Source organism: Primulina huaijiensis, chromosome 9 (genome assembly GCF_012295235.1).
Source record: "Primulina huaijiensis isolate GDHJ02 chromosome 9, ASM1229523v2, whole genome shotgun sequence".
NCBI classification, from domain to species: domain Eukaryota; kingdom Viridiplantae; phylum Streptophyta; class Magnoliopsida; order Lamiales; family Gesneriaceae; genus Primulina; species Primulina huaijiensis.
In genome coordinates this window covers 1,355,884-1,367,505 of record NC_133314.1, presented here as the reverse complement: position 1 = coordinate 1,367,505, position 11,622 = coordinate 1,355,884, and the positions used below count along the sequence as shown (strand labels likewise).

The window sequence follows — 11,622 nt, the reverse complement described above, 5'->3', positions numbered from 1 at the left end:
GAAATTTTTATGGGTTTTCTTACATTCAATTTAAGTTTTAAATCATTTATGAAGATATAGATTTATATTAGTTAAGCTAAATAAAGAAAATATTTTATAAATATAGAAAATGAGGAGTAAATTAGGAGTGAGAACGAATAATCATTTGATTCCAATGTCATACCAATCATGAGTATAAGTTCTTTTCTATCAAGCATACGGTTAGAATGGATCGGGTGTATTATATCTGGCCTGGATCAATGCTCATATCGGGCTGCTGTCAAGTCTTATTTAGGTAATATTTCTGATCCGATAGTTCGTCCAAATTTGAAGATCTCGATGCTAGATGAATTTTATAAGTGATCAATTGTCACTCTTCTATTTGTATGTTGATTGGATAACCATTACACTGAAAATATACACACATACGTGGATATATATGGTGCTTTGTCGAGTCCCAGAAACAATTATCATCCAAGAAACCACAAATCAGAAGAAAAAAAAAAAGAAAAATGATTCTAAGAATCTTGAATTTAATCACAATTAGCTAGGTGGCTTGAGTGAATACAATTAAAAAATAAAATGTGAAAAAAGAAATTATAATTTACTGATATTTTTTAGATATAAAATCAATAATATTTTAACCAAATGTACATTATAAATTAAATATTGATATTCTATAAATACTTAATATTATATTTTCAAGAAATCAACAAAAAATTCACCCAACAAATATTTTAAGCTTAATAATCCACTTTNAGATTCTAATTTCATGTACGATACAATATTTTAAAAAATAAATTAACTAAATTGTTATCTAAATATTCAATATATTAGGTTTTTTTTTGGTATAAATTACATTGAATTACTTTTTATGATGTACATGAAAACCCCATTTTTTTCCATTATCGCCTTGTAAGAAATTAATAGAAATTTTTATGGGTTTTCTTACATTCAATTTAAGTTTTAAATCAGTTATGAAGATATAGATTTATATTAGTTAAGCTAAATAAAGAAAACATTTTATAAATATAAAAAATGAGGAGTAATTTAGGAGTGAGAACGAATAACTATTCTATTCCAATGTCATACCAATCATGAGTATAAGTTCATTTCTATCAAGCATGCCGTTAGAATGGATCGGGTGTATTATATCTGGCCTGGACCAATGTTCCTATCGGGCTGCTGTCAAGTCAAGTCTTATTTAGGTAATATTTCTGATCCGAGAGTTTGTCCAAATTTGAAGATCTCGATGCTAGATGAATTATAAATGATCAGTTGTCACTCGTCTATTTGTATGTTGATTGGATAACCATTACATTCAAAATATACATATGTACGTGGATGTATATGGTGCTTTGTCGAGTTCCAAAAACAATGATCATATCCAAGAAATCACAGAATCAGAAGAAAAAAATGAAAAGTGATTCTAAGAGTCTTGAATTTAACCACAATTAGCTAGGTGGCTTGAGTGAATATAATTAAAAAAAATAAAATGTGAAAAAAGAAATTATAATTTACTGATATTTTTTAGATATAAAATCAATAATATTTGAACCAAATGTACATTATAAATTAAATATTGATATTCTACAAATACTTAATATTATATTTTCAAGAAATCAACAAAAAATTCATCAAACAAATATATTAAGCTTAATGATCCACTTTGATATTTCTTTGTTGAAAAATTCCCCCAGAAAAAAAAAAAATCATTTGGGCTTTATTTTTACTAATTTGCATATTATATTTAATCATTTGTTAGATAATTTACTATCATTTACTCGGTTTTGGGCAAAAACTCTATTTTTTTAGCAAGTTTCTCTATATTTGTATATATTGATTTGTTAATTCAAATCAAGTTAAATTTAGTCTGGTAATTTTATTTTCGGGTTTCACTCAAAAGACCAAAAACTTTTTACTTAATAATATTTTTAAGCATGAGCTAAGTTATATATTTTTTAGTTTAATAATATATTCTTATTATCAAATAAAATCTTTATATTTAATTCAATACTCCTCATAAAATAAATATTAACTATCCAAAGGACAACAATATAGAGGAGTACAAGTCCTCAATGAAGTGGAACACAGTAGCAGCTTTACTAATGGATTATGCATTGCAAGATCTGTAATTTGTTTATTTTTAGTTACTTTTCTTTATCTATTGTGTTTATTCTACTTGCATGTTTTGCTCATTAAAATCGATATTATACTTTTTGGCTCCAAAGTTTTTAATTAATTTCTTTTGTATCTAATTCGTGTCAACTTGCATCGCACCTAAATTTTCTACCAAAAGTGACATTTGTTACAAGTAAAACAAGTACAATGAATGACATTCAAGATTTTTGGTTGAAAGGAAGCCTAAAAGTGTAAGGCAAAATAAAGAAACCAACAACAGATGCAGCAAGCATACTACACTACGATTAGTTAGTGTTTCAAACTTACACCACCACCAATCACTAAAACCAAGTTCAAACTACAAACAACTGATCTTTGTTCAAAGCGATTATCATGGAGAAGTGATCTGATTCCTGAGACGGCTAGAACGCCTCACCGGTGTAACAACTTCCATGTCCTCGTCTCTATTCGCCTGCGATTTTTTTTTTTAAAAAAAGAATAATGTGCAATTTAGGATTAATAAACTAGCAAAAAAAAAATCACAGATAGACAGAGTTAAAAGTAAATTATTTACATGTTTAGTGGGAATTCTTTCGTATGTGGTGAAGCTTCCATATGATGGGGAGCCAGTGGAATACCCTGATGAAGAAGCCAATGACTCCCTTTTCGAATACCTCTTTGGTTTGTTCTCTAAACTTTGAACTTCATCTGCTCCTTTCATCTCTCTGTAACTTTTTTGAAAGCTGCTGATTTCGGAAGGGCATGATCCACCGAGCAAATCGACCTCTGTGTGGGTGGATGATAGCCGCCTTTCTTCGGAAACGTGCTCTGTACCACCAGCAAATTCATTTTCATTGTCCGGCTTCTTCACCGTCAATGGTTGGGTTTGCGAAACAACTTCGGCCAGACTTGGTTTTTTCTTGTTCAAGTATATGAGCGCTGCAACTGTCGATAGAGCCACGAAGACGGAAGAAATGCCAATGATGTAATTTGTGTGAAATTTTTCTTCTGATGTCTGAGGTGGCGGCGACTCCAGTACTGGATAGCTTTCGACATTTGCTTCACCAGACGAATCAACTTCTTCAAATGAACTTTCATCGTTCAACAAATTAACATCAGTAGAAGAACCAACATTAGTTTCAGCGTCCAAATTTTCAGCATCAGTGATCTCAGTCCCCATTTCTACATCTTTGGCTTCAAATCTACTTTCTTGATCCTGAGAAGCAGCAGCTAATTGATCATCTTCAGGGGCAACTCCATCGGCACCTTCTACAATTTCTAAAATCTCAGGCTCTGATTCAGAAAATATTTCAGAAAAAGGAGAGATGTCTTCAGTTTCTAATCTGTCATATTCTTCAATTTCCTCATCAAATCTTTCATCAGTATCTACTGCATATTCTTCTTCCTCTGCAAATTCCTCCAACTCATCATCTTCTTCAAGATCCTTCATCAATCCTTGATGGATCTGAAAATGTTCATTGTTCCAAATTTTCTTTTGAAGATCAGTAAGATTCATGAACTGCAAAGGGCCCATCATTTCTCCTTCACCGAGCTTGTTCATTAGGGCAGAAATGAAAGACAAAGAATCAACTTGGAAGTGATTGATATGTCTTGCAACCCAATCAAATTTCTCCTTTGATTGGTGATAAAGATCACTAAAATCAGAGAAGCCCGTATTTTTTAAAACGAATTCATCAACTAATGGAGAATGAGTAATGTAAATTGATGCAAAAGCAATCACGAAAATCAGAAACATAGAGCCACAAATCAATCTAGAGAAACCCCGTGGTTTCTTATCAATTCTCTGCACCGAATTTTCTGGCAAGTCATCAATAGAAGGCAAGCTGATCGGTAAAGATTCAGGCAGTTCAACGCCAGAGGACAATTCTTCCATTTCGGTTACGCCTACTACCATATCAGCTGAAGCAGTAAGCCCAGATTCCTCCTCTTGCAGATCCTCCGCCTGAGATTCTTCTGTGCGCTCGGAATCTGATATGGTTTCAGACGTGGAATCTTCAGTAAAATCATATTCTGGTTGCATGAATTCATCCGAATCCAGCCTATTCTTGTTCAAGAGCATGTCGATCCTGGAATTTGGTTTGTAATAAAGAAATTGAGGCCTTGGAGAAAGGTAATTGGTTTTAGGATCATAAGGAGGCATGGATGGATCTGCATCGAGTGGGGCTATGGACGGGGAAACATCTGAACAACAACTCTTGTTCTTTAAGCTGGATTCGAGAAAATTTTCATCAGAATCAGTAACCACTGATTCAGAATCTGTAGGTGCATCTAAAAATGTAACTTTTTTTGAAGGCTTGGAAACTGCAGGATCTTCAGGAACAGCCTCAATTTTCTGAGAATCGGCAACTTCTGCATCCACGAAACTATCAATGGAGTGATTCTGGTCAAATCCCAGGTCAGATTTTGGCTCTAAATTTTCAGAAACATCTGTGGACGAGGTGGAAAAAAACATAGCTTTTCCATCAGATAAGGACATTGAGGTTCGAACGGGATCATTTCTCTCCACCAAGACCCTTTTTCTTGGAGATGGGGTAAATTTTGAGGCGGCCGAAATAGTAGGTGACATGAAATTCTTGGAATTTTTTGCCGGAGACCGGAGTTTTGCGGCCTTGAAATTCATATCTTTTTCATCGTTCTCTTTTTCTTCACAAACGTTAAAAAATAAACCCACGCAGCTTTCTTTTCCCACCGATCTCCTTGTAAAATCTGAAGATTCTTCCAAACACAAATGAACAAACAATCAAAACCCACTTCTGAAAATTGAAACCAAAACAGTACTCATACCAAAATCAAGAAACTAGCAACCACACTGATACAATAAATTTCAGATGAATAAACTAAGGAAAATGGAAATTTTGAAATTAAGCAGCCTCATACCAAAATCAAGAAACTACAACTAGAGTCACAATAAGTGCCAGAAAAAAAGAATTCAAAAGAATATAAACCAACCTGAAGGGGTATTGGCAGGGGTGACGGGATCAAATCTCCTCAGATTAGTAAGAATAGAGGGTTTTCCTAAAGGATTGTTGCCACCACTGAAACTTTTCCTAGTTTCAGGATTGTTTTCTTGATTTCTGGAATTGGGATTGAGATTACTACTAGGCCTGGATGCATTTGAGGAAGGAGATCTATTTGAAACAGCCGCCATTGTAGAGACGAGAGTGAGTTTTTTCACGATCAGAATGGAAAGAATGGAGAAAAAGATCTTGAAACGATTTGATTTGTGATTATGATTCTGAATTTGATTCGAAAATGTGATGTAACGGCTACTTACCGAACAAACACGAGGGTTTAAAATTTTAAATGTTCAATTTCGACCGTTGGGATTAAAGAAATTGGGTAAAAAGATAGATAGCCGTTGGATTAAATTATATTTGTTCAGCAGCTTTTGACTTTTTTTTATTTGTTTTTTCCTTCTCACTTCATATTCGGTACCAACCTTATTTTCCCCAGGGAGGAGGAGTTTAGGCGGGACGAATCCCCGGAAGAATGGTTAGATGTCTCAACAGCTAAAATAAATGTATTATAATTGAATCTCGACTCTGATAACTCGTTTTAAATTTGAGATATCGTTATTATAAGCAATCGGCACACCAGATTTTAGAAAAATAACAAAGAAAGAGAAGTTAGAAAACAAGTAAAGTCTCTCTTCATTTCTGTTTTGATATAGTTTTTTATTCATTTTTTCGACAAAAAAAATATATATATTTTTACATTTTACCAAAATCTATGATAGTATCAAACTAATTAGATTCAATATTTTAAATCTTTTTTGAGTGATGTTGACTCCTACTATTTCAATTTAACTAACTTTCAAGAACCAAACGAAGAATAATCAGAAGTATATATAATAGAAAGTAGAAGGTAGAATGAGTGACGCGAAGACAGGAATAGAGAATGTAAATAAATTCTTGTATTCCTCCCTTTTTCTCAATACAAACCCCTATGAATATAATTTTCTAAGCATTAATTGGCAATTCTTAAAATTTTATGATTTCTTAACAGTCAAAAACTTGTGTGAGACGATCTCACGGGTCGTATTTTGTGAGACTGGTATCTTATTTGAGTCATCTATAAAAAGTATTACTTTTTATGCTAAGATTAATACTTTTTATTGTGAATATCGGTAGGATTGACCTTTCTCACAGATAAAGATTTGTGAGACCGTTTCACAAGAGACATACTATTCTTAATATACTACTTGAGAACGTAATCCTTCGTCCAACACGGAGCTTTACGAGTCCTTATCATTTCATCTCCCAAATAATTGGCTTGCTTTGTTTCTTTTTCTTCTACTTCTACAACTTTCTCAAATTCATTGATATTTCCAAGTTCTCGAAAATAATCGATAATAATTATTTTTCTATATTTAATAGAATTTACATAAATAGTTATAACTTTTTCCACTCATTACCTACAAAATATTGTGCTTCTAACAACTTTTCTTTATTTTGTATAAAAGCTCTACAGTCAAGACTCGGTGATATAATATGATATACTTTACGACACTTCGCATTTCTCGTTAGGAACAAATTTATACGGTGATTGTTTGGATGAATTTATATTGAGTGAATTTTAAATTCAAATTTTGTATTAATGTACGCATATGTAATAGATTTGAAATACACTCTAGACGAGTATAATTTCTTTTTTAAATCAATCTTCAAATCGAATTCGTTCATCTAAATACAATCAAATAGTATGTTTGGATCAATTAATTTTTTGTTTTTTTTTAAGTAATTTGAATTTTCTAGTCCAAATGAAATTATTCAATCCGACAATTATGTATTTATTTATTTTGCTAGACCAATACACCATGCCTGGCTTTTCAGATTGGGCTACAAAAGGCCCAAAACCTTTCGCCAGGTCCAAATTGCTCGGTTATTTTGGACCACTGGTCTGACCGGCCCATGAAAGCTTTTGCAGTTAACCTATAATCTGTAAATTGTGTGTCCAATTTGAGGAAAATGAGATTGGTCAAATTTTATTTTTGAAAAAATAAATATCTCCAATGTATTTGACTGTATTTAAATAAGAATAAGTTTTCTGTGAGAAATATCGACCATGTTCATATCTGAAGTAAAAAATAATATTTTTTTTACATAAAATATAATATTTTTTCATGATTCGGGTCGAATAGAAGATCCATTTCAAATTTATTTTGTTTGAATATGATATATCGTCTAATTATCTGTAATTGACTTTGTAAATTTTTTGTGATTCAAGGTATATTCGTTTTTTTTTTTTTTGTCGAATGGAAAGGATAAGGGTAAGTAACATATATAAAAATAACAAAGGTATTTATCGATACAAATTTTTTTAAAAAAAGACTATATGAGGATAATTTTGTTTATTTAGAAAATAAAATAAACGAATTGCTCATTTTTAATGTAAAAATATTAATCCAAGAGTTTATAATTTATTTTATGTCACATGATTGGAATCTACTTATCCAATCAAAACTTAATAATTTTTTGACAAAGGAACCAAATAAATAGATTCCCTCCCGCAAATTAAGATACAATTGTCCAATTGAGCTAGCTCATCAATCATCCATTCACTTGCTTGAGCAAAATGTTAAAGATAACGTAAAAAAAAAATGATTGAAAAAAATAATCACAACAACTCTTATAAAACCGTTTTATCTATCAATTTTGTAAGATGATTCTCTTATTCGAACTCGTCTCATAAAAAAATATTAATTTTTATGTTAAAAACATTATTTTACACTCCAAATAAATTTGATAATTCGAACTCGAGAAATAGATCGAAACCGAGTTCGAAAAGTCTAAATACATAAAAACTATAAAGTATGAAAAAATATTAATAGGCTAATACATTCTTCATTTTTATAAAATCNTATATAGACACATTTACCTCATCCAGTAAGAGTTTTTTACGTCTGATTTAAAAATACGAAGTCTAAAGTGTAATTATTAAATATAATGTTTTTGCTCTTTAAATTTTTTACACGTGGATTGATGCAATTAACTCAATATTTTTTCTATATACAATAACTGATCAGAAAGTCGTTGATTTTTTTTAGTTCAAAAAGAAAATTGTTACAATTAGATCTCGAGTTCCAGATCATATCCCAATTTTGAAATCTTGATATCAGATGATCTATAAATAATGCTATGCATTATATCCGTTGTTTAAATATGATAATTCTTAACATATTCAAATTTCAAGATACTTTGTTATAACTTTGTGACTTGAGACGGCGTGAGTTGTTATTTTATGTACCTACTCTCGATAGAGAAATCAACAAAATTTTAAAATAAATAATAAAAAAACTAAAATTGAAATTTGAAAAATTTTAAAGGGAGGACTTGTTTGGGAATTTCACATTAATTACCAAGAAATACAGCTGCTTCCCATTGGGATTTAAGTGTGTCCCAGCTGGCCAATACATATACAGAATTCCACAAACCAACAAAACACCTTTTTCCAAACAACACCTAGCAAATAGCAATTGACAGGCAGATTAAAAATTGCAAACAATCCCATCTATTTTTTCTTTTTTCTTTTTTTTTTAATAAAATAAAATAAAAATAAAATATTGATAGCTATTTGGGCAAATTTTATATGGCGAATATTATTACAAAAGTTAATGGGCAATTTCATCTCAAATTAAAGGTCGGAAAAAATATAGAATTTTTATTATATCAAGATTATCGTATCGAAAAATTTTTGGTATATCGAAATTTTATGTAAAATGTAACATAGACATATGGTAATGTAAAATATGAATGTATTGGACAAGATTATTAAACTTATAATTGGTTGAAAAATAAATATTCATATATTTTTTTGCTATTTTTATTTATTATTATTATATTATATTAAGCAGCAAAAAATTGATTAACCTAACCAATAGTTTAATATATATTTAATGGCAAAAATTTGTGTGAGATGGTCTCACGGGTCTTATTTTGTGAGACAAATCTCTTATTTGAGTCATCCATGAAAAAATATTACTTTTTATGTTAAGAGTATTACTTTTTATTGTGAATATTCGTAAGATTGACCGGTCTCACAAATAAATATTAGTGAGACCATCTCACAAAATACCTACTTATATTTAATTTATTGTTTATTACTCATATTTAATAATAATAATAATAATAATAATAATGAAATAAAGGGGTGTTTTGGCTATTAACCTCGACAGATATGTTGTATGTATCGGATACTCATCGCTGGCACTTCCCGTACATGCATACCAGCTCATATCGCGCGCATGCCCATGCAACCCCCCTACTCCTCCACCCCCCACCCCACCCCACCCCACCCCACCCCCGCTGCCATAGTCATGTTCGATGCCCATATATGCGCTGCTTCTCCATGATTACATCATTCTAGTACACATCTTCTTCTGGGAAGAAATTAGTTTGTTGTTTTTGGTTACTGTGTTACTATCTAGTAGGAGTTTCCGCGAGAGGCAAGTGATGGATCCATGTTCTTTTGTACGAATTTTTTGGGGCAATTTGGCGTTGAAGTTTCCGGATAAAACCCATCTCTCGTCCCTTTCGTTTTTCTGCAAATTCAAGCTCAAAGGGTTTCCGACCCAGGTTTCAGATGTCACGGCCCTTGCCGAGGAAAGCGGCCCATTTGAGAGCAGAATTCAGGGTTGTTTCACCTTGAGGAAGGCGGAATTGGAGAGTTCGATGGAGAGATCGAGTAAGTTTTCTTGTCTGAAGTGTGAGATTTACAGGAGAAGTACTAGAGGAAATGGCGGTTGTGGGGTTGTCAATGGCGTGAAGCTCTTGGGGTGCGTTGTGGTGCCATTGGATTTGAGGAGTATTATGGAAAATAATCGGAATAATCGAAGAAGCGTGATTCAGAATGGTTGGGTTTTGATTGGTGGTTCGGGGTTGAAATTACATTTGAATGTGAGAGCCGAGCCCGACCCGAGATTTGTCTTTCGGTTTGATGGGGAACCCGAGTGCAGCCCGCAGGTTTTCCAGGTCAATGGACATGTGCAACAGCCAGTTTTTACTTGCAAGTTCGGGTTCAGAAATTCTGGGGATAGGATTTTGAGATCCAGGTAAACGTAATTTCTTGGTTTTATTTTATTAAATTTAGTCATTTTATGAGTAACCAAGATCCTGTTTTTCTTTTCCCCGGAGTAGGGGTTGGTCTGAATTGGTATTTATATCTGATTTTGAACAAGAACTCTGACAAAAAAATGTTCTAAATGGATTTCAGTCCAACCAAAATTCTTATTTAGTCTGCAGCGGGTTGAAAATGGGTGAATATTATGCCTGATTTTAAACAATAGAAACCTGAAATGACGTCCATGAGTGTGTGTTTAATTTTCAGTAAGCTCTGATTTCTTGAATGCAATCTTGATATTTGGTTTATTGTTGAAATTAGATCATCGCTGTCAGAACCAAGTACCTCAACCGGCTGTTTCAGTGCATTTACAGAAGAAAAAGAAGTGGCCCCGGAAGAACGAAAAGGGTGGTCAATCACTGTCCACGACCTTTCCGGCTCACCTGTGGCTGCTGCATCGATGGTTACACCATTTGTTCCATCACCTGGCACTAATAGCGTCAGCAAATCGAATCCTGGAGCATGGCTCATTCTAAGACAAGGCCACAGCACATTCCAGCCTTGGGGCCGCCTAGAGGCATGGCGTCAGGGAAAAGACGTTGGATACCGATTCGAACTTATACCCGACGATGGCATGGATTCAATCCGAGTTGCAAATTCCTCCATTAGCACAAAATATGGCGGAAATTTCAGTATAGACATCAGTAACGGTCCAACTCCAATGACTAGTCCTAATAGTAGCTTTGATCTCGGTTCGGGGTCGGGGTCAGGGTCCGAGTTGGGGTCAACGTCAGGATTGGGATCTTGGGCGAATTTTTTGTACAGAGGATTCGTGATGTCATCTACAGTGGAGGGCAACGGCAAGTGCAGCAAGCCAGAGGTGGAAATTGGGGTGCAACATGTGACCTGCACGGAGGATGCTGCAGTTTTCGTGGCGTTGGCTGCTGCCATGGATTTAAGCATGGATGCTTGTAACCTGTTTTCTCGGAAGCTCAGGAAAGAACTGAGACAAGTGGATCTTGATTAGCCGGATCGGGTTGTATTGACAGTTGGATTTTGAATTTTGAAATTGGATTTGCATTCCATTCAATGCAACAGCTAAGAGCTTGTTCAAATTTTCATTCTTTAAGAGTGTGTACAGTAGTGATTAACTGCTGTTTGTTTTCTTGATTTTTGCTTTCAATGCAATAATTTTTTTCATTTGTAGGTTAATTGATAGGTTTCCATATGAAGCTTGTTTTGTAATTTGTAAAGTTGCCTGGAGAAAGTATTAGTAATTACAGCTATTAGTATCAAGATTTGTTGGAAAAATGTATTTAAGAGAATGAAAAAATTTATTAGTAGCTGCAGCTTCTAATAGAGCTGGAACTCAATTGTAGTATAACAACAAACAATGTATTTAAATTCTAATCTAACTCACGTTGATCAATGTTTGCGCTGGAC

The 11,622-nt window shown here is 33.1% G+C and overlaps 2 protein-coding genes across 3 annotated transcripts; one reads left to right on the top strand and one right to left on the bottom strand.

Annotated features, from left to right (window-relative positions):
* Nucleotides 1-2,270: 2,270 nt before the first annotated feature.
* Nucleotides 2,271-5,393, bottom strand: LOC140983756 (uncharacterized). 2 transcript variants are annotated; one of them, XM_073450884.1, is made up of 3 exons: nucleotides 5,071-5,393; nucleotides 2,675-4,836; nucleotides 2,271-2,572 (listed from the first exon to the last, which is right to left on the bottom strand). In XM_073450884.1, exons 1-3 carry the CDS (start codon nucleotides 5,267-5,269, stop codon nucleotides 2,492-2,494), a joined length of 2,442 nt encoding a protein of 813 aa, XP_073306985.1. In that variant the 5' UTR covers nucleotides 5,270-5,393; the 3' UTR covers nucleotides 2,271-2,491. The 2 variants fall into 2 exon arrangements, with proteins under 2 accessions (XP_073306985.1, XP_073306986.1); XM_073450885.1 differs by having other exon boundaries at nucleotides 2,675-4,827; nucleotides 5,071-5,392.
* Nucleotides 5,394-9,422: 4,029 nt separating this feature from the next.
* LOC140985357 (uncharacterized) lies at nucleotides 9,423-11,475 on the top strand. The gene is made up of 2 exons (XM_073453193.1): nucleotides 9,423-10,171; nucleotides 10,501-11,475. The coding sequence occupies exons 1-2, from the start codon at nucleotides 9,444-9,446 to the stop codon at nucleotides 11,204-11,206; spliced, it is 1,434 nt and encodes a 477-aa protein (XP_073309294.1). The 5' UTR covers nucleotides 9,423-9,443; the 3' UTR covers nucleotides 11,207-11,475.
* Nucleotides 11,476-11,622: the final 147 nt, after the last annotated feature.